The sequence below is a fragment of the Pistacia vera genome, unplaced genomic scaffold, assembly GCF_008641045.1.
Source record: "Pistacia vera cultivar Batoury unplaced genomic scaffold, PisVer_v2 Contig36, whole genome shotgun sequence".
Classification (NCBI taxonomy): domain Eukaryota; kingdom Viridiplantae; phylum Streptophyta; class Magnoliopsida; order Sapindales; family Anacardiaceae; genus Pistacia; species Pistacia vera.
In genome coordinates, this window is record NW_022196179.1 from 413,186 (window position 1) to 440,165 (window position 26,980).

At 33.1% G+C, this 26,980-nt stretch overlaps 3 protein-coding genes across 3 annotated transcripts; all 3 read right to left on the reverse strand.

Annotated features, from left to right (window-relative positions):
- Positions 1-687: 687 nt before the first annotated feature.
- On the reverse strand, positions 688-4,250 carry LOC116139958 (probable NAD(P)H dehydrogenase (quinone) FQR1-like 1). Its single transcript, XM_031425603.1, has 4 exons — positions 4,100-4,250; positions 2,384-2,477; positions 1,267-1,529; positions 688-1,173 (listed from the first exon to the last, which is right to left on the reverse strand). The coding sequence occupies exons 1-4, from the start codon at positions 4,120-4,122 to the stop codon at positions 942-944; spliced, it is 612 nt and encodes a 203-aa protein (XP_031281463.1). The 5' UTR covers positions 4,123-4,250; the 3' UTR covers positions 688-941.
- Positions 4,251-9,366: 5,116 nt separating this feature from the next.
- On the reverse strand, positions 9,367-12,943 carry LOC116139955 (probable NAD(P)H dehydrogenase (quinone) FQR1-like 1). The gene is made up of 4 exons (XM_031425599.1): positions 12,793-12,943; positions 11,078-11,171; positions 9,961-10,223; positions 9,367-9,867 (listed from the first exon to the last, which is right to left on the reverse strand). The coding sequence occupies exons 1-4, from the start codon at positions 12,813-12,815 to the stop codon at positions 9,636-9,638; spliced, it is 612 nt and encodes a 203-aa protein (XP_031281459.1). The 5' UTR covers positions 12,816-12,943; the 3' UTR covers positions 9,367-9,635.
- Positions 12,944-17,151: 4,208 nt separating this feature from the next.
- LOC116139826 (G-type lectin S-receptor-like serine/threonine-protein kinase At4g27290) lies at positions 17,152-20,842 on the reverse strand. Its single transcript, XM_031425477.1, has 7 exons — positions 19,396-20,842; positions 19,131-19,256; positions 18,681-18,838; positions 18,375-18,585; positions 18,019-18,256; positions 17,779-17,929; positions 17,152-17,679 (listed from the first exon to the last, which is right to left on the reverse strand). Exons 1-7 carry the CDS (start codon positions 20,663-20,665, stop codon positions 17,371-17,373), a joined length of 2,463 nt encoding a protein of 820 aa, XP_031281337.1. The 5' UTR covers positions 20,666-20,842; the 3' UTR covers positions 17,152-17,370.
- Between the last annotated feature and the right edge of the window lie 6,138 nt (positions 20,843-26,980).

Here is a 26,980-nt window from a genome sequence, read left to right on the forward strand (position 1 = left end):
AGGGGTGTATTTATTGAATTTTAAAAAAATTTTCATCCAGTTTGACTAGCCGGTCAAGCCAATTAAAACGGTCAACCTCGAACCCGACAACTTTGTCAGGTTTCACCCTGAGGTTATTATTAAAAATTTCAAGGTCCCGAAAGATTAGTTGGGATACGCGTAAGTCGACACGAACACCCCTTGTCATCAAAAAGAAGAAAAAAAAAAAAAGATTTATAGTTATTTAAATGAAAACTATAATGGAAAGGTGCTTGACTCTTGTCCATTATTAGAATCCTCGCCTAATTGAAGCTCAAAAGTTTGAACATACGGTAGAGAGAATTGGTGTACCATTTTCGAAAAAAAGTACATAATTGAATAGTTTCACATGCTGTGCTGAAATTAAGCCTCAAAATTTTCCTTTTCAGAGAGAAAAGGTGAATAAAAGTTTGACATTTTAAATTTGACTAATACAGAACCCAAGATCACATGTTGAAACTTGAAAGTGGTTGGAATATTTAGTACAAGGGGGTTGATTTTAAGGGAATATATATAACAACGAAAAGTAACATATACCTGATGTTAGGTGCCTGTCAATTAATACAATCTCTCATATCTTGATATACACACCATAAATATTTTACTTGTTTTTAGGTTTGATCTGGCAAATTCCAATTGATTATAGATTCTACATAAACAAAAGACATATGCAATTCCTCACACTAATAATAATATTTCGTCTTAAATTACGAATACAAAGCAACCTGAAACAACTTTACCATTGAGAAAAAACAACTGTATGTATAACACGCGTACAAATCATATACGAAAAAAAGCGGGAATTATTGTTTGCAAACCTTAAGAGATATAGGAAATACAAATTCTAAATGTGAAAAGAATGGAAGAAAGGCCATGTAATGTAAATGTGTTTATGGTAATTGGTATATAATCCAAATCCAAATTTAAGCACTTCCCTTGAGCTTTTTTGTGATGTTGGCAATGTACTTCCCCTGGTGGAAAGCTTGCTCCAATTCCAGCTCAGTTGGCTGTCTCGAGCCATCCCCAGCATAAGTTCCGGCACCATAGGGACTTCCACCCTTGATCTTCTCCATCTCGAACATACCTGCGCCAAATGTGTATCCGATGGGAACGAATATCATCCCGTGGTGAACAAGCTGAGTGATTGCGGTCAACCTGTAAAAAGAATTTAATAGTTAGTTTTCCTTCCTTGTTTTGAAGGAGTTTTAGTAATTTCAGTTAAAACTTAACCATGATATAGGAACTTACGCTGTAGTCTCTTGTCCACCACCTTGTGACCCGGTGCTATAGAAGATCCCGGCAGGTTTTCCTGCAAGTTGTTGGGTTCTCCAGAGACCACCAGTTGCATCCATAAAAGCCTTAAATTGAGCAGCCATCATACCAAATCTTGTTGGGAAGCCAAAAACAAACCCGTCAGCCTCAGCAAGTTCTTGGGCTGTAATGATTGGTACATCACTCTTTGGTGGTGCACTCATCTTGCCGAGCACCTCCTCTGGCAGCGTTTCAGCAACCTATTCCACATGCCCACTAAAATCAGTCTGGGTATCTATAACAACTTCTATAATGCAGAATAAGGAATTCATGAAAGTATCTTTACTTTTAATAAACTGTTAATGCACAGCCACTAGATTTTACAGTTTGATTTAAACAAGAGAGCAGAAGAAAATCATAACATATTGGCAATCAAATTAACTGAGAAACTTTAATGAAGAATGAATATGAATGGGTGACATGGTACAAAATTCAGCCAATCAAGAAAAACATAAACAGTAAGCATTTCCAAGGTAAAGGCTATTAATTTAGATAAAACATGATGGAAAAACCAAAAGTAACAGCAAATTAAAGGAGCAGCATTATGCATAAGAAATAAGAGCTAAACAGCTGAGATGCATGATTGTGGAAGGACACGCAATAACTCACAAATGATACACGAGGTATACTCAAGAGAGCATGAGGGAAGATGAAATGAAATGAATAGGTGTCAAGAAAAAATCAAAGCTTACAGTCTCATGGAAACTATACTTATAAACAAAAGCAACTAACTAGGCAAGAACTCTGTCATTGACCCCAAAATACCTGAATTTGAGCATGGAGGACAACCATGGTTCATGGCCTACCATCTAAACAATCTACCACCTTAAAACCTTTTTCTTGGTGAGAAGGAAGCCGGATTCGAAATCTAAATCATATATTAGTAGGCCCCTTTATTTTTTTTGCAAAAGTGAATGCCTCTTCTCTAAATTTGTTGCTTGCAATGAGTTAAAAAAATACTATGTACCCAGCAAAACTAGAACATGCAGTAAACTTGGCAGTTTATTAAATAAAAATAGAATGTGATGCTCAAATAAAGCAATGCATATTTTACCTGCCATAATTGGGCTTCAACACCTTCAACAGATGAAGCACCTTTCTTTATCTCTTCTGCAAGTTTCTCTACGTGTCCATACATGGAATAGTACCTGTAATAGCAACAAGACATTTTAATCAAAAGACTCGTATTAGTAACATTGTAAAGCAGCATTAGGCGATGATCTAGAACTGAGAAAATGCAGTGGCATATAATAATAATTAAATGACTGTACAACAATATATTTTACAAATCATACACTGTATAAGAACAGGAGAGAAAACAGTAGAACATTATTTACTGGAAATTCATTTTACTAAATATCACCACAAAATATGTAATATGAATTTCTTTTACGTAAATCAGAAAACAGTTAAATATGTACATCACGTACAAATACTATGTCACCATTTTAGTTGCCATTGGTTGCCCAGAACTATAAAACTATGACCAACTAGAGTTAAGGTCAATTACCATGAGCAACACACCACATATGTCAACCATCATCTAACTTGTGAAATTCAGAGTCAAACAGGTGATGTTACAAATGGGTGGAATGGATGACTGAAAACATAAACTATACTGGCCTATAGATTACTCATACATTTTCATACGGTCTTTGACCACACAATAACAAACTATTTCAACTTTTTCTATCAAAATGATTAGTTAGGTTCTCTGCTTACAAACAACACGATATCACAGACACAATTTTATATGGATAATGCCTAGTGCCTACTAGAAGCTAATGAGAGCTATAATGCCAAGTGCTGACTAGAAGCTAATGAGAGCTCTAATCTATGGCATCAGCAAAATCATGCTTTCAGCTACATGAAACTAACTAAGAAAAAAAAGAGCAAAATTATTACCCAGCCAATCACTTAAGAAAGCTACAATTAAGAGTCTAAACAGTGGACCTGAATTAGGTAAAGAAAACGAGTTCAGGTTTCAAATTTATCTAATTCTTAAACACATTCCTGAATCCCAAACACATATGACATTTCTGAACGAAAAAAGTAAATTCCCATATCCTGTGTAAGTTTAGTTTATAAAATTCACAGGGTGATTCTTAAATGAGCATTCTGTACAAGAAAGCAAACAAAAATAAATCCACAAACAGAATACGATAATGAAATTAAACTGCCTCACTAATCACAATAACTTTACTTTTCACACCAATCTACCTAATTCAGAACGAGATTCTCCCTATAAATCGTCTGTATGATACAAAATAAACTTCCATGTCCATCCAATTCAAATTCCATCATACCAAACACAGCTCGAGTCTATATTTCGACACAAAATTGAGCATTATATTTAAAATTGAATTATAGTTCATGATTTTCTTCTCCAAAATGCAATCTTAAAAACGAACTTCACAACCTTCAAATCACATTATTAATACCTTATCACCTCAAATGGCAATCATTTCACGCTTCCTCAGCTGAAATTTTACTCTCAATATTTTCAATTCATAACAATACGACTCTTTCATAACCGAAGTAAATTTCAAGAACTACAATTACAAATTCTTAAAAGGCTAATCCGATCAAATGATTCACCGTAAAATCTAAAACTAAAGCACACTAATCACACAGAAGGAAGTTAAACAAAACTCAACAAAATTGAAAGCAGAAACAGATCCAGAAATTAACGTCGTAAATTCTAAGCAGAAACGAACGATCAGCAACAAAACGAAGATTAAATCACAGAAAACAAGAGAGAAATACGTACACAATATACACTTTGACGGCCATTTGTGAATGAGTCTTTAACAAGTCACTGAGTTCTCCTTTTTTTCCCTCTATCTGAGTCTGAGATTGAGATTTTCAACGATTGAAAATGAAGACGCTGGAGTCGTATTTATAGTTGCATATGAGAGAGATCAAAAAAGTTAATGACCAGATTAGTCGCTTAATTGGTGGTACCAAACGACTGCGTTTTAAATTTTTAGATTAAAATAAATGATTAATGATGATATGTTGTTGTCACGCTCATCATCATCATGGTCGTTGGAAACTAATCCTCTAGAAGAAGTTAATTTTAAGTCTTTATTTTATTTTTATATATAATTAATTAGTATTTGCTTATTTTAAGGAATAATTAATTTTTCCACAAAATTTGTATAAATAATTAAATACAGTCCAGATACAATGCTTATTTTTGGGTAAACGTCACTTTTTTTTTTTTTTTTTCAAGAATGTTTATAGTTTGCATAATTTCAGGGTTTTTAAAACATGTTACTTACTTGTCACAAATTGGATAAATTATGTAGAAAATTATAAAGGTTCAAATAATAATAATAATAATAATAATAATGATAATAATAATATTGATTTAGACCATCAAAATAAAAGTAAAAAATATTTTTTAATCAAGGCATATGAAAATTAAGATGGTAGCTATATAAATGTTATCTTAGGTTTAAAGAAAATGGGAAATATTTATTATTATACTTATTCAGGATTTTACTCCTAAATTAAATATCTTTTACTACAGGGAATATGAAAATAAAAATGTTAAACAGTTAATGTTATCTTAAGTTTAAAGGAACTAAGATATTTATTATGATTTTATCAATGATTTTACTCCTATATATAACGTAAAATATAGAAAAAAAAAATTCTTTCACAAATCTCTTATACAATATTTTAAAAACATTCAATTATGTAAATATAAATTTTCTTTAAAAGTTTAAATCGTAATTAAGTAAATTTTGATTTACACTAATATAGTTATGATTTTTTAAAATATTTATTTGAGTATTTTAAGCAAATGGAAAGTTGGAAACCGGTGATGGACGGCTCCGAAAGTGAAATGGAGCTTTGGGGAATTAATAAGTGGGCTGTATTGAATCTGAACCGTCAGAGGGTAGAGCTGGAGGGCGGTGAGGTTTTCGAGATTAACGGTTTTAGTGGGCCCAATTACGTGAGTTTACGTTATTCGGGTGGGTTTTGACTTTTCAAATATTCAAGTGTGGACAAGATTAGGTGACGTATCATAGGCTGCATGCTGACCAAACGACACGTAAGAAAATAATAAATCTAGATATGTATGAGTATGACTAGATTATTAGGTGAGTCATGCCAAATTAGCGACCTACATTAACGCTTAATCCGGTTTACCATTTATACCATTAATTAAACTGATTTTAGATTGAAGGCTTGGGTTTAAAGAAATATCTGTAGAAGGAAATGACTTGAACATGATCTTATATTTTAATTAGGATAAGATAAGAGTTGACATATTTTTCTCTCTACGGAAAACCAAATTTAGATTTGATTAAATTTAATCTTTAAATAAGAGATAATAACATTTATCAAGGAGTTGAAGCAATTAATGTAGAACAAGTGGTAATTTAATTGAAGTTAGAGAAATTAATTGGGTTTATTTATATGTCATAATCTAGATTTTTGAGTAAAGAAAATGCAATTCTCAATCATTCCATGATTGATAAGAGAAATGGTTCAATTTTCCAAAATTTATCATTTGATTATACCAAAGCAGTCAAGTTTTTTTCCATTTTGAATAAATCTTAAATTATTCCTTTTACACTACCCAAAAAAAATTAAAATCAGTCTGGGTATCTATAACAACTTCTATAATGCAGAATAAGGAATTCATGAAAGTATTAATAAACTATTAATGCACATCCACTAGATTTTACAGTTTGATTAACAAGAGAGCAGAAGAAAATCAAAATTGGCAATCAAATTAACTGAGAAACTTTAATGAAGAATGAATATGAATGGGTGACATGGTACAAAATTCAGCCAATCAAGAAAAACATAAACAGTAAGCATTTCCAAGGTAAAGGCTATATTAGATAAAACATGAGGAAAAACCAAGTGTAACAGCAAATATAAAGGAGCAGCATTATGTATAAGAAATAAGAGCTAAACAGTGAGATGCATGATTGGGAAGGACACGCAATAACTCACAAATGATACACGAGGTATACTCAAGAGGCATGAGGGAAGATGAAATGAAATGAATAGGTGTCAAGAAAAAATCAAAGTTACAGCTCATGGAAACTATACTTATAAACAAAAGCACTAACTAGGCAAGACCTCTGTCATTGACCCCAAAATACTGAATTTGAGCATGGAAGAACCATGGTTGGCCTACATTAAACAATATACCACCTTAAAACCTTTTCTTGGTAGAAGGAAGCCTGATTCGAAATCTAAATCATAATTAGTAGGCCTTTATTTTTTTTGCAAAAGTGAATGCCTCTTCTCTAAATTTGTGCTGCAATGAGTTAAAACAATACTATGTACCCAGCAAAACTAGAACATGCAGTAAACTTGGCAGTTTATTAAATAAAAATAGAATGTGATGCTCAATAAAGCAATGCATATTTACCTGCATAATTGGGCTTCAACACCTTCAACGATGAAGCACCTTTCTTTATCTCTTCTGCAAGTTTCTCTAGTGTCCATACATGGAATGTACCTGTAATAGCAACAAGAAATTTTAATCAAAAGACTCATATATATAGTAACATTGTAAAGCAGCATTAGACGATGATCTAGAACTGAGAAAATGCAGTGGCATATAATAATAATTAAATGACTGACAACAATATATTTTACAAATCATACGCTGTATAGAAACAGGAGAGAAAACAGTAGAACATTATTTACTGGAAATTCATTTTACTAAATATCACCACAAAATATGTAATATGAATTTCTTTTAGTAAATCAGAAACAGTTAAATATGTACATCAGTACAAATACTATGTCACCATTTTGTTGCCATTGGTTGCCCAGAACATAAAACTATGACCAACTAGAGTTAAGGTCAATTACCATGGCAACACACCACATATGTCAACCATCATCTAACTTGTGAAATTCAGAGTCAAACAGGTGATGTTACAAATGGGTGGAATGGATGACTGAAACAATAAACTATACTGGCCTATAGATTACTCATACATTTTCATGGTCTTGACACACATAAACAAACTATTTCAACTTTTTCTATCAAAATGATAGTTAGGTTCTCTGCTTACAAACAACACGATATCACAGACACAATTTATATGGATAATGCCAGTGTACTAGAAGCTAATGAGAGCTATATGCCAAGTGCCGACTAGAAGCTAATGAGAGCTCTAATCTATGGCATCAGCAAAATCATGCTTTCACATGAAACTAACTAGAAAAAAAAGAGCAAAATTATACAGCCAATCACTAGAAAGCTACAATTAAGAGTCTAAAAAGGGAACTGAATAGGTAAGAAAAACGAGTTCAGGTTTCAATTTATCTAATTCTCAAACACATCTGAATCCCGAACACATATGACATTTCTGAACGAAAAAAGTAAATTCCCATTCTGTGTAAGTTTAGTTTATAGAATTCACAGGGTGATTCTTATAATAAATTTGATCACCTTCAAAGCCGTCTAGTCTAATCTAAATCTAATCTAATCATTTTTTGTCACTTAGTTTTGAAGCATATAAACATGATTGAGTGAATGTCTCAAGAAAAATAAAGAAAGCTAATACTCGCTTGTAAGAATAAAATTAATTATTATCAAAGATATTGTAATTAATGACATTAAAATTTCATTGCCCTATCTGTTTTCTTCTTCTGCAATCCAATGGAGAATTCAAGATTTATTATGGTTATGAATAATCAAGATTTATAGTTATTAACTACCTTTAGTTGACCGAATGGTTTGATAGTTTAAGTCCTTCTTCGGTTGTTAATAAGAGTAGTTATTGAAGTTTTTACCTTACCGGTAATTTCAGACAGTGTTTTAAAACCTGGCCCTATCCAACCGGTTTAACCAAGACTCGGGAGCTTCATTAGGCCGAGTTAACAATTTCACTATTCACCAAAAATCCTAGAATTTGAGATGATGATTGACAAACAATTGAAGGTTGGAATGTTGGAGCTTTTGAAGAAAAAAGCACCGTTGAGTGCAATGGTAACGACATAGTTGATTTTCGGTGAGTGAATTGACCGGAAATTGAAAAAAACCAACGACAGCAATAGCCAGCTTTTGTTGGTGATTAGTGAGGCTAACGGGGGTGGGGTGAGATGGGTTTTGGTAGGGAGGAAGAAGGGAGTATTATTGGGGTGATGAGGAGGGTTTTTCGACACCGACGTCTGTGAGATTTGGCTTGGAATGTCGATGTCGGTGTTAGTGAGATTTGGCCAAAATCGAACCAATTTCGACCAGATCTTGAATAGATTTTCTAGGGAATGGGCTTAAGGGATGATTGGGATTGCATTTGGGGTGTCGTCGCAACCAACTAGTCATGGACCGATTTGTATTTGTGGCGTGTTTGCTAAATTTTAAACCTGTAGGACTTACTTGTAATTTTTAGGGGTGTATTTATTAAATTTTAAAAGTTTTGTCATCCAGTTTGACAAGCCAGTCAACCTCGGACCCCACAACTTTATTGGGTTTCACCCTGAGGTTGTTATTAAAAAATTTAAGGTCCCGAAAGATTATTTGAGGTACGTGTAAGTCGACATGAACACCCCTTGTCATAAAAAAGAGAAAAAAAAAAATTTGTAATTATTTAAATGAAAACTATAATGGAAAGGTGCTTGACTCTTGTCCATTATTAGAATCCTCGCCTAATTGAAGCTCAAAAGTTTGAACATACGGTAGAGAGAATTGGTGTACTATTTTCGAAAAAAAAGTACATAATTGAATAGTTTCACACGGAACATGTTGTGCTGAAATTAAGCCTCAAAAATTTCTTTTTCAGAGAGAAAAGGTGAATAAAAGTTTGACATTTTAGATTTGACTAATACAGAACCCAAGATCACATGTTGAAACTTGAAAGTGGTGTTTGGAATATTTAGTACAAGGGGGTTGATTTTAAGGGAATATATATAACAACGAAAAGTAACACATACCTGATGTTAGGTGCCTGTCAATTAATACAATCTCTCATATCTTGATATACACACCATAAATATTTTACTTGTTTTTAGGTTTGATCTGGCAAATTCCAATTGATTATAGATTCTACATAAACAAAAGACATTTGCAATTCCTCACACTAATAATAATATTTCGTCTTAAATTACGAATACAAAGCAACCTGAAACAACTTTACCATTGAGAAAAAACAACTGTATGTATAACACGCGTACAAATCATATACGAAAAAAAGCGGGAATTATTGTTTGCAAACCTTAAGAGATATAGGAAATACAAATTCTAAATGTGAAAAGAATGGAAGAAAGGCCATGTAATGTAAATGTGTTTATGGTAATTGGTATATAATCCAAATCCAAATTTAAGCACTTCCCTTGAGCTTTTTTGTGATGTTGGCAATGTACTTCCCCTGGTGGAAAGCTTGCTCCAATTCCAGCTCAGTTGGCTGTCTCGAGCCATCCCCAGCATAAGTTCCGGCACCATAGGGACTTCCACCCTTGATCTTCTCCATCTCGAACATACCTGCGCCAAATGTGTATCCGATGGGAACGAATATCATCCCGTGGTGAACAAGCTGAGTGATTGCGGTCAACCTGTAAAAAGAATTTAATAGTTAGTTTTCCTTCCTTGTTTTGAAGGAGTTTTAGTAATTTCAGTTAAAACTTAACCATGATATAGGAACTTACGCTGTAGTCTCTTGTCCACCACCTTGTGACCCGGTGCTATAGAAGATCCCGGCAGGTTTTCCTGCAAGTTGTTGGGTTCTCCAGAGACCACCAGTTGCATCCATAAAAGCCTTAAATTGAGCAGCCATCATACCAAATCTTGTTGGGAAGCCAAAAACAAACCCGTCAGCCTCAGCAAGTTCTTGGGCTGTAATGATTGGTACATCACTCTTTGGTGGTGCACTCATCTTGCCGAGCACCTCCTCTGGCAGCGTTTCAGCAACCTATTCCACATGCCCACTAAAATCAGTCTGGGTATCTATAACAACTTCTATAATGCAGAATAAGGAATTCATGAAAGTATCTTTACTTTTAATAAACTGTTAATGCACAGCCACTAGATTTTACAGTTTGATTTAAACAAGAGAGCAGAAGAAAATCATAACATATTGGCAATCAAATTAACTGAGAAACTTTAATGAAGAATGAATATGAATGGGTGACATGGTACAAAATTCAGCCAATCAAGAAAAACATAAACAGTAAGCATTTCCAAGGTAAAGGCTATTAATTTAGATAAAACATGATGGAAAAACCAAAAGTAACAGCAAATTAAAGGAGCAGCATTATGCATAAGAAATAAGAGCTAAACAGCTGAGATGCATGATTGTGGAAGGACACGCAATAACTCACAAATGATACACGAGGTATACTCAAGAGAGCATGAGGGAAGATGAAATGAAATGAATAGGTGTCAAGAAAAAATCAAAGCTTACAGTCTCATGGAAACTATACTTATAAACAAAAGCAACTAACTAGGCAAGAACTCTGTCATTGACCCCAAAATACCTGAATTTGAGCATGGAGGACAACCATGGTTCATGGCCTACCATCTAAACAATCTACCACCTTAAAACCTTTTTCTTGGTGAGAAGGAAGCCGGATTCGAAATCTAAATCATATATTAGTAGGCCCCTTTATTTTTTTTGCAAAAGTGAATGCCTCTTCTCTAAATTTGTTGCTTGCAATGAGTTAAAAAAATACTATGTACCCAGCAAAACTAGAACATGCAGTAAACTTGGCAGTTTATTAAATAAAAATAGAATGTGATGCTCAAATAAAGCAATGCATATTTTACCTGCCATAATTGGGCTTCAACACCTTCAACAGATGAAGCACCTTTCTTTATCTCTTCTGCAAGTTTCTCTACGTGTCCATACATGGAATAGTACCTGTAATAGCAACAAGACATTTTAATCAAAAGACTCGTATTAGTAACATTGTAAAGCAGCATTAGGCGATGATCTAGAACTGAGAAAATGCAGTGGCATATAATAATAATTAAATGACTGTACAACAATATATTTTACAAATCATACACTGTATAAGAACAGGAGAGAAAACAGTAGAACATTATTTACTGGAAATTCATTTTACTAAATATCACCACAAAATATGTAATATGAATTTCTTTTACGTAAATCAGAAAACAGTTAAATATGTACATCACGTACAAATACTAAGTCACCATTTTAGTAGCCATTGGTTGCCCAGAACTATAAAACTATGACCAACTAGAGTTAAGGTCAATTACCATGAGCAACACACCACATATATCAACCATCATCTAACTTGTGAAATTCAGAGTCAAATGGTGATGTTACAAATGGGTGGAATGGATGACTGAAAACATAAACTATACTGGCCTATAGATTACTCATACATTTTCATATGGTCTTTGACCACAGAATAACAAACTATTTGAACTTTTTCTATCAAAATGATTAGTTAGGTTCTCTGCTTACAAACAACACGATATCACAGACACAATTTTATATGGATAATGCCTAGTGCCTACTAGAAGCTAATGAGAGCTATAATGCCAAGTGCTGACTAGAAGCTAATGAGAGCTCTAATCTATGGCATCAGCAAAATCATGCTTTCAGCTACATGAAACTAACTAAGAAAAAAAAGAGCAAAATTATTACCCAGCCAATCACTTAAGAAAGCTACAATTAAGAGTCTAAACAGTGGAACTGAATTAGGTAAAGAAAACGAGTTCAGGTTTCAAATTTATCTAATTCTCAAACACATTCCTGAATCCCGAACACATATGACATTTCTGAACGAAAAAAGTAAATTCCCATATCCTGTGTAAGTTTAGTTTATAGAATTCACAGGGTGATTCTTAAATGAGCATTCTGTACAACAAAGCAAACAAAAATAAATCCACAAACAGAATACGATAATGAAATTAAACTGCCTCACTAATCACAATAACTTTACTTTTCACACCAATCTACCTAATTCAGAACGAGATTCTCCCTATAAATCGTCTGTATGATACAAAATAAACTTCCATGTCCATCCAATTCAAATTCCATCATACCAAACACAGCTCGAGTCTATATTTCGACACAAAATTGAGCATTATATTTAAAATTGAATTATAGTTCATGATTTTCTTCTCCAAAATGCAATCTTAAAAACGAACTTCACAACCTTCAAATCACATTATTAATACCTTATCACCTCAAATGGCAATCATTTCACGCTTCCTCAGCTGAAATTTTACTCTCAATATTTTCAATTCATAACAATACGACTCTTTCATAACCGAAGTAAATTTCAAGAACTACAATTACAAATTCTTAAAAGGCTAATCCGATCAAATGATTCACCGTAAAATCTAAAACTAAAGCACACTAATCACACAGAAGGAAGTTAAACAAAACTCAACAAAATTGAAAGCAGAAACAGATCCAGAAATTAACGTCGTAAATTCTAAGCAGAAACGAACGATCAGCAACAAAACGAAGATTAAATCACAGAAAACAAGAGAGAAATACGTACACAATATACACTTTGACGGCCATTTGTGAATGAGTCTTTAACAAGTCACTGAGTTCTCCTTTTTTTCCCTCTATCTGAGTCTGAGATTGAGATTTTCAACGATTGAAAATGAAGACGCTGGAGTCGTATTTATAGTTGCATATGAGAGAGATCAAAAAAGTTAATGACCAGATTAGTCGCTTAATTGGTGGTACCAAACGACTGCGTTTTAAATTTTTAGATTAAAATAAATGATTAATGATGATATGTTGTTGTCACGCTCATCATCATCATGGTCGTTGGAAACTAATCCTCTAGAAGAAGTTAATTTTAAGTCTTTATTTTATTTTTATATATAATTAATTAGTATTTGCTTATTTTAAGGAATAATTAATTTTTCCACAAAATTTGTATAAATAATTAAATACAGTCCAGATACAATGCTTATTTTTGGGTAAACGTCACTTTTTTTTTTTTTTTTTCAAGAATGTTTATAGTTTGCATAATTTCAGGGTTTTTAAAACATGTTACTTACTTGTCACAAATTGGATAAATTATGTAGAAAATTATAAAGGTTCAAATAATAATAATAATAATAATAATAATGATAATAATAATATTGATTTAGACCATCAAAATAAAAGTAAAAAATATTTTTTAATCAAGGCATATGAAAATTAAGATGGTAGCTATATAAATGTTATCTTAGGTTTAAAGAAAATGGGAAATATTTATTATTATACTTATTCAGGATTTTACTCCTAAATTAAATATCTTTTACTACAGGGAATATGAAAATAAAAATGTTAAACAGTTAATGTTATCTTAAGTTTAAAGGAACTAAGATATTTATTATGATTTTATCAATGATTTTACTCCTATATATAACGTAAAATATAGAAAAAAAAAATTCTTTCACAAATCTCTTATACAATATTTTAAAAACATTCAATTATGTAAATATAAATTTTCTTTAAAAGTTTAAATCGTAATTAAGTAAATTTTGATTTACACTAATATAGTTATGATTTTTTAAAATATTTATTTGAGTATTTTAAGCAAATGGAAAGTTGGAAACCGGTGATGGACGGCTCCGAAAGTGAAATGGAGCTTTGGGGAATTAATAAGTGGGCTGTATTGAATCTGAACCGTCAGAGGGTAGAGCTGGAGGGCGGTGAGGTTTTCGAGATTAACGGTTTTAGTGGGCCCAATTACGTGAGTTTACGTTATTCGGGTGGGTTTTGACTTTTCAAATATTCAAGTGTGGACAAGATTAGGTGACGTATCATAGGCTGCATGCTGACCAAACGACACGTAAGAAAATAATAAATCTAGATATGTATGAGTATGACTAGATTATTAGGTGAGTCATGCCAAATTAGCGACCTACATTAACGCTTAATCCGGTTTACCATTTATACCATTAATTAAACTGATTTTAGATTGAAGGCTTGGGTTTAAAGAAATATCTGTAGAAGGAAATGACTTGAACATGATCTTATATTTTAATTAGGATAAGATAAGAGTTGACATATTTTTCTCTCTACGGAAAACCAAATTTAGATTTGATTAAATTTAATCTTTAAATAAGAGATAATAACATTTATCAAGGAGTTGAAGCAATTAATGTAGAACAAGTGGTAATTTAATTGAAGTTAGAGAAATTAATTGGGTTTATTTATATGTCATAATCTAGATTTTTGAGTAAAGAAAATGCAATTCTCAATCATTCCATGATTGATAAGAGAAATGGTTCAATTTTCCAAAATTTATCATTTGATTATACCAAAGCAGTCAAGTTTTTTTCCATTTTGAATAAATCTTAAATTATTCCTTTTACACTACCCAAAAAAAATTCCTTTAAATAAACATTTTTTTTCTTGTATTATTTTCCTTAAGATTTTTTTTTTTAACATATATATTTTTGTTCCAGAAATAATGTAATTTTTAACTTGCGAATTACAATAATGTCATAAATCTGTTTGATTTGAACTCAATAAGAACACTGTTTTGATTTTGGTCCAATTAATTTGGCGAAAACGTGGAAGGCTGCAAAGCTCTAAATTATAATTACAAAAAAAAAAAAAAAAAAGGTGTCTAAATTTGGGTCAAAAGAATTGCAAGTCAGAGTCATCCAATTTTGTATATTAAGAGCTCGCATGGTCAATTTGATCAGCATGAAATTAAAATATCTCAAGTTGTGCCCGTCTGCGCTTCACATGTTCTTATAATAATATTAGAGTTTAATAAAGAGAAAATGACATTTTCTATTTTAATAAACTCTTTGTTAGAATATTATCTTGTTGAGCTCACCAAACGACAGCATTTCCAGTATGCGACGACGGCTGCAAAGGGATTCTTGTAAATTCAGTTCACATTACAAACGTAGACTTCAAATTTTGTGGATAAATGAATAATTCTCACACAAAATAAAAGTCCACAAAATTACAAAACCCTCACTTCATATGAAGATGACATCAAAATAATATAGAAAGATGACCGAGTCCAAGTAGTACGTAATATAGACGTCTGCTTTTATATGTAGATAACAATATAAGAAACTTTGTCATTCTTTTTTTTTTTTTTTTAATGATCGGGATGGTTGGATTAGTCTACGTGCATACAAGCCTAATGTTTTAAGGTTGATCCCCGACTAATCTTTGGGATCTATTGAATACCCTACAAACTTAATGTTATAGGTGACCCCAAGATGGTAGGTGATTCTAAAGTGGTTTAAACCCAAAAAGTCCATAAAATGAACAAACTTTCTTGACCGTCAGGCTAATTCCTTAGGTTATCATATATTTACTGGCTAAAAAAACTTATTTAAAACTATAAACACTTTTAAAATTATGTAAGAGTGTTTGATTGTATCTTAAAAGTGTTTATAAGATTTTAAATAAGTTATTTTACGATTTATACGAGAGAAACTATAAACTCTTTTTTTAGTTTATTTAAAACGTTTAAATTTTAAAAATATCCCGATTTTATTTTATTTCTTTGACTTAATTTATTCTTGTATGTTAAAACACTTTTTGGTAAATAAGTACTAAAAGCCCTTTTACATTTCCTTTCCAAACCATTAATCACAAAACCTCAACTCTAATAAACTTTTCTTTAATAAGTTCTATCGAAGAAGAAGTCATACCAAACAAACCTCAAAAACACTTTAATTTACATAATTTTTTTAATTTTTTTTTTAATTTTTAGGGTTTAAGGTTTACCATAAAGGTATGTAGACTTTACATGAAAAAGGGAGTGGTGTTTTCTTGAACAAGCAGGAACCTTAGCTCAATCCATCTGATATCTCACCATCATTCATGATCGATCATAATTTGTATAAGGGGTCCACGTACAAGTGCATGAAAATGGGAGATTGGAATTGGCTTTAGCTTCAAGAATATTGTATTTGTATGCAAGTTCGTTGTCAGCCTGTCTGCTTCCATAATGTTCTTTCAATCAATCAATCTTTCTAGTTGTTGCCTTCTTCTCAAAGTTATCTATACGTACGTACAATTTTGACTCTGTCTCCCCTACCATACCTAGCTCTCATTGATGTTTCCTGCATTCTCTCACCAACCCCATCTTATTTGTAAAGCTTGTTCTTCTGTTTTATGACAATACTGCACTTGTAACATACCCTTTTGCAATTTATTGAGTGGGGTCTGTAGAGTTACGATTATCACGTATTATCTTACTATCTTGTTTGGTGGGATTCGAATTTATCTCTTACGCACCTTAAATAGTGAGAATTCAGAGCGTGTCCCCCATATTCAAACTTGGATATTATTTTTTCAAATAAGCTCGATAAGGTAGGATAGAAGATATTACAAAAACAATATGTGATGATTGTAACTCTTTAAGCCTCACTCGACTAGGTGGTTAGTGGATGTTACAACAGATCCTTTCTAGCCACAACAAGTTCATACTTGCCTTATTATTTTCCTTGCCTTTAGTAAGCTTTATTTTTGGGTTACAATTATGTCGAGGTGTCAAATGAGTCATCAATTGAGTTTGATGGAATTTTTTCAGAACAAAATTGGGGTCAGGCTGTTGGGATAAAGTGGGTCTAATTCTAAGTATTGTTTAGTTTGGTGCCTAGTTTGAAAGCTATTAGTAACCTTTTGTCTTTGTGCTTTTAGTTGATGCAGTATTCTTGGTGAGAGATTGAATATTGATGAGCTAGGAAATAATCAATATCAATGTCAAATTATAGTTTCTTCTGTTAACTTCGATTGAGACCTATCATCAATAAACCTAAATTTTGGATAAGATTTGGCATAATAGTTGAGTTAGAGTCAGAATATGGTTGTGTCTTTTAATTTTAAACCTTATTCAAATTAAAGATACAAGATTAGTACTGCCTAAATGAGTCTGAGATTAACAAGATTATTTCATAGATCAAATCCAGAAAATACAGGAAGCTCCAGGATTATCCTCAATCAAAATGGACACAAGCTAAACTCCAACATTAATAGCATCCCATTTTACCCAGCAGTCATGATCTATTTCTCATTGCTAATTTGTGTAAATGAAATCACAATTTCTATGGTCTAGTATCAATTAGTTCAGCTGCATATATATGGTTAAAAATTAAAACTATCGAGCCTCTAACAATGAGATAGTGATTTCATTAGTTGAAGAAGATTCAGGCTTTCCTAAAGAAGAGTCTGGTCCCTGTGATTTCCTGTCCATCAAGAAGCCAGGTTGCTTTGGCTGAGGCAACTCGTTCTCACTACCAAGCATCACAACTACAGATGACATATTTGGCCTGTCCTCAGGATACTGTTGAACACATAAGAGACTAATGTGGATACATCTTATCGCTTCTGAAAGATTGCAGGATTGATCTCCCAATACTGAATCAATCAGTTCCAGTTGCTTGTCTTCGTTCCACAGTTTCCATGCCTAAAATATATCAAAACCCTTACTGTTAATATGCCAGAAATAACATAATTCCTGAACTTTTTGTTGAAAGTAAACTAATGCCTTTCGGATTTTACTTACATGTCCTATAAGGTTATGGTTGTCATCTGGATGATAAAACCCTCTATTTTTGCTTCCACTTACTATCTCTAGCATTAAAATGCCAAAGCTGAAGACATCAGATTTTACTGAGAAAAGTCCATCAGTGGCATATTCTGGAGCCATATATCCACTGTATAAGAATGTTAAGAGGGAAATTTTGTTAATTAATATAGAAGTGTAGTAGAGAACAATAAAATGACAGGGCAAGAGGATGCTTACTAAGTTCCAACAACTCTTTTTGTGTTTCCTTCTGTCTCATCTCCGCCAAAAGTTCTTGCCAAGCCAAAATCTGAAATTTTCGGATTCATCTCATGGTCAAGTAGTACATTACTTGCTTTCAGATCTCTATGTATAATCCTCAATCTGGAATCTTGATGAAGATAAAGAAGACCTCTAGCAATCCCGCAAATGATTTGAAAACGCTTGGACCAATCTAATACTGTGCTTTTTGTTTGATCTAGCAAGAATAATATTCAGGTCAGTGTGTTGTCATGCTTGAATTGTTAAAAAATCAACCTCAATTTTGCTAGAACAAATCCAAATGTCTCTAATAGAAATACGCTAAGCTAGCAGACCGAAAATAAAAGAGTCTAGGCTGTTGTTGGGCATGAATTCATATATCAGCATTTTCTCATCTCCTTCAATGCAGCACCCAAGAAGCTTTACAAGATTCCTATGTTGTAGTTTGGCAATCAGTATAACTTCATTCGTGAACTCGTTTAATCCTTGCCCAGAAATCTTCGAAAGCCTCTTGACAGCGATTTCTTGTCCATCTACAAGTGTACCCTGGAAAGATATTTTGTGAAATTAGTTACTGTGATCTTCAGTAAAATAGTAGTAATATGTTCTTATGATCAGTTCATATAGTTTTATGAGCTTACTTTGTATACAGGTCCAAAGCCACCTTCTCCAAGCTTGTTGTTGATTGAAAAGTTTTCAGTGGCATTAGAAATGGTATCTAATTCAAACAATGGTAGCTCCAAGTCATCTTTTGGATCATCCTGTCTATGACTGCTGCCCCTGTTGGTTTCTGTTTTCTCTGAAACAGTGAACATATTAACTGTAAATAATGAAACATTGTTCTCCATATGTAATGAGGACTCAGTATTCTGTAACATTGTTCTCTCTGTATTGAATATTCTAGATACATGACTAGGAATTTTACCAATTATCCATTTTGTAACGGATTTTAACGGAAATTATGTTAAAAATCAAAGCTATCCTGTTTCAAAAGACTGACTCAGAAGAAATTGTAGCATTCAATTCATTTTACAAAAAGTTCTTGCAAACAAATGAAGATATACTTAAGAAGGCAGACTGAGGAACATTACCTACTAAGTTTATCCTGTTTTTGTGTATGTAATAGCCAACGATAAGCAAAAGCACAGCAACCACAGCAACCGCAGCAATGGTAGTAAAAACTATTATCGGTATATTCTTATGCTCATCATTCGCCCCTTGACCATGACATCGGTGATATTGAAAAGAGAACATAGTCAAGTTATATAAAATGTATCATATTATCTTAATCTACACTCAAAATTAATTACAAGTAAGATGGTGAACTGATATCAGTAGACAAAATTAAGCCAGTACCTTTTTCTGAAGCAGACATTCGCATATATAAGTCCTGTCCACCAGCTGGAAACTGTTTCATGTCCATCAGATCACCAAACCACATAGTGCAGCCACTGCCTCCTCCACTAATATCTGAGTTAGTGTATGCCATACAAGAAGAGTTTTCTAAGCATTTCTCCCTGCATTCCTTGAGATTCATACTTCTGTTCACTGAAGAATGTGTAGCATCTGGCACTTTCAATCCATCAAACTTGATAAAACCATCTGCCTTAGAGTAGTTTAGTGGCTTATTGCGAATGCACCCTTGATACCAGTCCATGCTTTCCAATGATTTTGACTTGAATCCTTCTAAACATTGGCAAATTGGTAATGCACTGGGAATACAAATCCCATAAGAGCCACAAAGATTATAATTGTCACAGCGATCTCTAGGCACCGATGCATACAGTTTCCAACTTTGATTTTCTTCATTCCATACGAATCGTTCAAGAGCATTACTGGTTTCATTCATAACAATTCTTGAGATCGCTGATTTTTTTGTTGCATTGAACATGTAGTAAACCTCCTCCTCATTAGACACAAATTTGTACTTAAAAATTGGATTAAGCCTTAGCTCTGGCGATCCACTGAACCCAAGGCCATTCCATGGACCGCTCCTATAAAATTTTGTTGAACCCTTCCTCATAATTATTTCAGGATTTTCTTGTAGTTCAATTCCCCAAGTAAAGTCTCCTGGAGATGGGTCATCCGGGCTCCTCCAGGCTGATATACGCCGTTCAAAACCAGTTTTTAGGTCCCATCCGAGCTTCATTTCTGCTATCAATGTATCAGAAGGATAGTCAAAGCTTTGCCACAAATAAGTTCCTAAATTACCATCTTGTTCATCTCTTAGAACAAGATTTCCTGAATCCAGGAGCTGAACCACTGCTGAACTCGATACTTTTGTCAAGTTGGCTGACCAAACTATACTTGTGCTCTGGCTCATCAGAACAAGATTGCCGGTTCTGTTTATCATCAAAATTCCGGAAGAATCATTGATCGGATTGAGTCTATTTGCAACCCAGACAACTGTTTGAACTGGGATCTTCTTGTACCAAATTCCCAAGTACCGATTCTTAGAACTACCAGGACTGAAGAAACCAAGCTCAAATGTTTGATTTTTTGAAACTAAAGTCCTGCCCTCACTAAGAGACTGGGATGAACTAATGGTGTCAGTTGTTGCATAACATAATCCAGAGAAAAAGAGCAGAAGCTTAAAACTGATAAAAAATAAACAAAGAACATCCATTGGGGTCTAGACCTATTAGCTCTTTGCACCAATTTACCGATGAACACCATAAATAACAGTCCATCTAGAAGGGTATTGACTTAAAAGTTAATAATCTTGACTTACTTCTCAGAGTCGGAGAACTGCTTTAATTGTCGCAGAAAGAAGGAACCTTCACTAGTACAGACTGGTGGCTGAAAATTTAATAACTTTTTTGATATGTGAACTACATATGTAACACAAGTAAACCCCAAGTCCTGTGTTGTCCCAAGATGACGAAAAAGTTGGCGCACCATTACAAAATGAACTAGAATTTGATTGGTCGGCCGAGCTATGTGGCGGACTTTGCATTCACATGACCCCAAAAATTCAACACTGGAAAATGACATGCTTGACTTTATTGATTAACTATGCAAGCGTTTTTCTGATCACTGTAATTTTCACATTGAGTATAATTTTGCCGTCACCTTCAATTAAGGGAAATCAACCAAGGAGACTTGATATCTACAGTGTTCTACTTTGGGGAAACTTAATTTCTTCTTGGTTTCAGTTGAATTCATTTTATGTGCTAAAAAGGAGAGAACGGCTTTAGATATTAAATTAGCTAGAGAAGAGATTGTTAATGTATCCTTAATCTTACGTGTGTTTTAATTCTCATATGTGTATCCATTATTAAGAGACGTAATTTGGAGTGCTTTTAGCACTTTGGTGAACAGTGGAACAATAACCCACGTAGAATTATTGTCCTGTCAGATTTATGTGTCATTATAGTTAGTCATATTCAAGGATTGAGACCTATCATGTGCGACCAAGTACATTAATCCCAACATGTACATATACTTTCTGGTAGTAAATAGCAAAACCCTAAACCTAACGGCCCCGACGGTTGGAGGGGCCAATGAGTTAAGAACAAGAGGGGTTTTGGACGATAGACTATGAGAAAGGTGATGGAGGTGACCAGGTGGTTCAACGCCGTCGAAAACAACCTAGATCGGGCAAAAATCAAGAGAGTGCATAGTGGCCGAGGGTGTTATTGAAGTAATTTGAAAATAAGAAGGTTAATATAATTCTACTAATTTAGGGGTTAATACGTAATTTATTAATTTACTTGTTATGGGCATTATGGTAATTACATTATTTGTAACCTAAAAAATGTTAACAATGTTACTTTAAGGATGAGAATCTAGAATAAATGCAACTAGAAATACCAACTTGGGATTTCGCTAAACTTAGAGTGGGAATACGTTGGTTACTTTACATATTGACGATGAATTTCAATCCACATCTCTATCTCAATTCTCACACCAATATGATGATATTGGATATAGAACTGTACAAATGTCATGAGCTGGACACTTGTTAATTACTCAGAATACTAACATCTTACTAGGGGTGAGCGGTTCCAGGTACTCTACGTTTTTTGGGAATCGGTATCGAAATCTACAAGTTCCTAAGAAAAGGTATCGGAACCGAAACTTGAAATGCAGGTTCCAATTCCTTACCGGGGTACCTTGTGAAAAATCAGTTAACCCCTTATTAGTTTAAAAAGACAAACACACCTTACAATTTTACAAATACACCCCTGACAAATTAAGAAATCCTTAAAATTATAAATATATATATTTTACAAAGTATAGTTATGAAATTAATTTTGGGAATTAAATTTTAGTAAACTTTATTATCCAAAAATACAAATATTATATAATATTATAATTACTAGAGTGAAAATAAAGAAAAATTAACATTAATTGTGAATTTGTGACAAAGTAATAAAATTAAATATTAATATTAATATGATTTATGAACATTTAATTAAATAATTATAATGACTCTAATTTTAAGTTTGTTTAATGATTTCTTAATATATCGTGACTCATGAGGTATGAGTTGTTATATTATAATATACTAATAATTTAATTAAGTAATGTTATAATTTAATAAATTACTAATGTTTATAATATAATGTTATAATTAATTAAGTAATCATACTATAAATCTATAATATACTATTATAATTAATTAGATTTTTAATCATTTAATTAAGTGATGTACTAATGTGGTAAATTACTAATGTTTATAATGTAATGTTATAATTAATTAGCTAATCATTTAACTATAATGTAATATTATAATTAATTAAGTAATCATACTATAAATTTATAATGTAGTATTATAATTAATTAAATTTTTAATCATTTAATTAAATAATATACTAATGTAGTAAATTACTAATGTGTATAATGTAATGTTATAATTAATTAGCTAATCATACTATAAATCTATAATGTGATGTTATAATTAATTAAATTTCTAAACATTTAATTAATTAATGTACTAATGTTTATCAATTAATCATATATAATTAATTGATTACTAATTTACTATAGATATACCCAAAACTTGATAATTGAAGTAAATAACTAAATATTATTCAATCAAATATATTATTTTATTTAAAAAATAATTCTTTTAATAACATTGAAACACTTTTAATTGGATCATAATTCCAATTATAATTTATACACTTAATTAATCAAAATTTAATATTATGATATATTAAATATTTTTATATGTAAAAATTTTAATATATTAATTTAATTAGGTTATCATAATATATTAAAGTTTTTTATATGGTGAAGTATATATGTATAATTAATTGTATATATATTTGACTAAGTTATTGTTACACATAATTTTTTATATAACATTTCATTCCATTTGGCCATTTTAAAATTTTTATATGTAAACTTACAGACCCCCAATTCTTTACTGATATTTCATTTAAATCCAAGTTCCAATACAAGTTCCTACTCAGGTACCTGAATTTAGTTCCAAGACAAGTTCCATTCAAGGTACCCATTTTAGGTTCCCATCATAGGTTCCGGTTCGGACACATATAGGAACCAGAATCGGACCTGCACAGTAATGGTTCCAAAAAATTGGAACTGAAACTTATTTGCACAGTGTCGATTCTAGGTAGGTTTCGGTTCTACTTGCTAGTTCCAATTTTACCTGCTACCCATGCTTACCTCTACATCCCACCTTTAAAAATCCAATATTCAATCATTTTTTATATTTAATATGGGATTGTATCAGAAGGAATAAATAATGTGGAGTTGGACATATACAGTTAGAAAACTATTGAGCCTCCAAAAGTGAGATACTGATTTCATTCTTTGACGTTAATCCATAATCGGCTCGAGTAAATTCCTGTCCATCAAGAAACCAGGTTGTTTTGGCTGAGGCATTACATTATCACTACACTACTACAGTTGGCATGGTTGGCCTGTCTACGGGATACTGCTGCACACATAAGAGACTAATGTGGATGCATCTTATTATTTCTGAAATATTGCTTGATTCTCCCAACACTGAATCAATTAGTTCCAAAGGCTTGCCTCTTTTCTATAGTTTCCATGCCTAAAACATATAAAAAACCTTCTATCAATTATGATTCAGCATTCCAACTTTGATTAATGTTGACATAACTCCCTGCAATTTTAGTGAATGTAATTTAAAAATTTTCACTTACATATCTTGCAAGGTTGAGGCCATTCTGTTGATGATAGAACCCTCTATTTCTTACCCCAAGTTCTGTGTTGTCCCAAGATGACGAAAAAGTTGGTGCACCATTACAAAATGAACTAGAATATGATTGGTTGGCCGAGATATGTAGCGGTCTTTGCATTCACGTGACCCCAAAAATTCAACACTTGAAAATGACATGCTTGCAAACATGTAATTTTCACATTGAGTAAAGTTTTGGCCTCACCATCAATTCTAATACTTTTTAAAATAATATTTTGGAAAAAGTAAAATTGGATGGGTATTACGATGTAAGATTTAAAAATTAATAAAAGTATCCCTTATGTTTGTTTATTTACTAAATATCTCTATAATAAAATACTAAAAATTAACAAAAACACCCCCAACCCAACAAGTAAATACGGACAGCATGATCGGTTGGATCTAATTGGTAGTGCACCGATATGGCCTTTTCTGGCTAGTACGGCTAGATCTAGCCATTGACGGCCAGATATGGTTGCATTTGGTCATCAACGATGGCCATATCTTAGCCATCGTTGACGACTGGCTAGGGCCAAAGATCTAGCCTTTTCCGAAGCCGAGATTCAATCGGTAATGCGCCTTTATACTAAATATCTCTATAATAAAATACTAAAAATTAACAAAAACACCCCCAACCCAACAAGTAAATACAGACAGCACGATCGGTTGGATCTAATTGGTAGTGCACCGATATGGCCTTTTCTGGCTAGTACGGCTAGATCTAGCCATTGACGGCCAGATATGGTTGCATTTGGTCATCAACGATGGCCATATCTTAGTCATCGTTGACGACTGGCTAAGGCCAAAGATCTAGCCTTTTCCGAAGCCTAGATTCAATCGGTAGTGCGCCTTTATACTAGATTTCGGCCAGCTTCCGATGGTGGTGGCTGGAATCTAGCAAATGTGGGTTGCTGGGGTGTTTTTGTCAATTTCTAAATTTTTTGGGGGTGTTTAGTTAAATTAACAAATTTCGGGGGTTTAAAAAAATTGAATAATATGGAATAATATTTTGAGAATAAGAGAATAAATGTGTATTTTGGATAAAATAGGAAATAGAATACTGAAAAATTGTGTACCAAATAGACCCTAAATATCTATAGTGTTCTACTTTGGGGTAAACTTAATTTCTTCTTGGTTTCAATTGAATTCATTTTATGCGCTAAAAAGGAGAGAAGAGCTTTAGATATTAAATTAGCTAGAGTAAGAGATTGTTAATGCATCCATAATCTTACATGTGTTAGGTCAACTGAAATGTATCCATTATTAAGAGACATAATTTGGAGTGCTTTTATGGAGAATTATTATCCCTGTCAGATTTATGGGTAATTAGTGATTAATTTTCCTTTGGGTTTCTAGATAATGTTGAGGGAACTTATGTTCTGGGCACTATCAAAATTAGAAGGGTATTAACATTTCAAAAACTTTTAGGTCTAATTGACACTACATCGCATAGAGAAGTAATTATAAATATGCTGAACCACATGTTCCCACCCGTAACAATAATTTACGACCAATGTTTTGAAACCCAGACCGAACCGGCCGGTTGGACCAGTTCAACTGGGAACCGGCCACCTGTCCGGTCCAAGGTTTAATAAAAACTGGTAAAAGCATTTGACTCGGTTAAGACCAGATTTAGGCTGTATGAACAGTGACAAACCGCTGGTCCAACCGGATTGATCACAAAACTGGGTCACTTAAAAAACAAAAATCCCTAAATTTTTTTGTCTCTTCCTTCGTCATTCTTCGATCTTCTTCTTGATTCTTGCAACAGTGGCCACCACCCCGTCCTTCCACATATGACATTCTTACTTCTCCAAACCATTTTGTCTTACCCTCTCCTCCTCCAAAAACAACAGCAACAGCAATAGAAACAATAAACTCAATGACCACATTATCAACAAGCGTCTTAGTCAAAACCAAACTCAAACTATCACTTTCACCATCAAAATCAAAGCGTTCAACATCAAAATCACAACTTACAGCATCAAGAAGAATACCCACAAGCCAAATTGGTCTTATTCTTCTTCTTCATGTTCTCTTAGAGATGAGGCGGTGCATGTGATTCAAACACATTCCCGAGCCTTTCTTGTGTGTAGATCCAAAACCCTTAGACCTTTTCGCCCGTTTCCTTGATGGTGGATTTCAAACCATGTTAGCCATTTTTGTGTTTGCTAGTGATTAAAGAAACAAAAATGGGGTTTTGTTGAAAAAGCATGTTGTGGCTTAGCCAAAAGTGAAGAAAAGTAAGGGAGAGGGGAATGAGAAAGAAGGAAGAGGATGAAGTGAAGAAGTTAGAGAAGAAGAATAGAGGAAGGAAGAAGAAAGTTACAAAAGAGAGGGGAAACTGGAGAGTGATAGCAAAAAGAAGAAACTGACGAAGGGAAAGAGAGAAAGAAAAAAGTATATAAGCCGTAGGGGTGTTTTTGTTGGATTTCAAACTTGCAAAGACTGACGGGTAATTCTTTGGGGTATGTTTGTTGGGTTTCAAACCAGCGGTCAGACCGACTAGTCCAACCGGTCGGACCGGTCAACTCGGGAACCGGTTGCCTAACCGGGTCATTGGACGAGTCGGTTTTCAGAACATTGTTTACGACTCGACAAGTTTTAAAAAGACAATTACCCACATTCCTTGAATATCTGCCCTTTAAGTTTAACTAGGAGGATAAAATGGTAAATTCAAAAACAGTCAAGGGTAATTATATCACTGTACCCCTGTATTCCCATCTTCTTCTCATCTCCCCCTTCCATCTTCATCTTTTTCATCTCACC

Excerpts from the sequence above, each read along its gene's own strand:
- LOC116139826 (XM_031425477.1), bottom strand. The coding sequence starts at position 20,665 with ATGGATGTTCTTTGTTTATTTTTTATCAGTTTTAAGCTTCTGCTCTTT. Across the intron at positions 19,257-19,395 it reads AATGTCTGCTTCAGAAAAAG|GGGCGAATGATGAGCATAAG; the intron begins GTACTGGCTTAA and ends GTCATGGTCAAG. Across the intron at positions 18,586-18,680 it reads GCTTTGGACCTGTATACAAA|GGTACACTTGTAGATGGACA; the intron begins GTAAGCTCATAA and ends ATATCTTTCCAG.
- LOC116139958 (XM_031425603.1), bottom strand. The coding sequence starts at position 4,122 with ATGGCCGTCAAAGTGTATATTGT. Across the intron at positions 2,478-4,099 it reads GCCGTCAAAGTGTATATTGT|GTACTATTCCATGTATGGAC; the intron begins GTACGTATTTCT and ends TTGCTATTACAG. Across the intron at positions 1,174-1,266 it reads GGTGGACAAGAGACTACAGC|GTTGACCGCAATCACTCAGC; the intron begins GTAAGTTCCTAT and ends TTCTTTTTACAG.
- LOC116139955 (XM_031425599.1), bottom strand. The coding sequence starts at position 12,815 with ATGGCCGTCAAAGTGTATATTGT. Across the intron at positions 10,224-11,077 it reads TTGAAGCCCAATTATGGCAG|GTTGCTGAAACGCTGCCAGA; the intron begins GTAAAATATGCA and ends CATGTGGAATAG. Across the intron at positions 9,868-9,960 it reads GGTGGACAAGAGACTACAGC|GTTGACCGCAATCACTCAGC; the intron begins GTAAGTTCCTAT and ends TTCTTTTTACAG.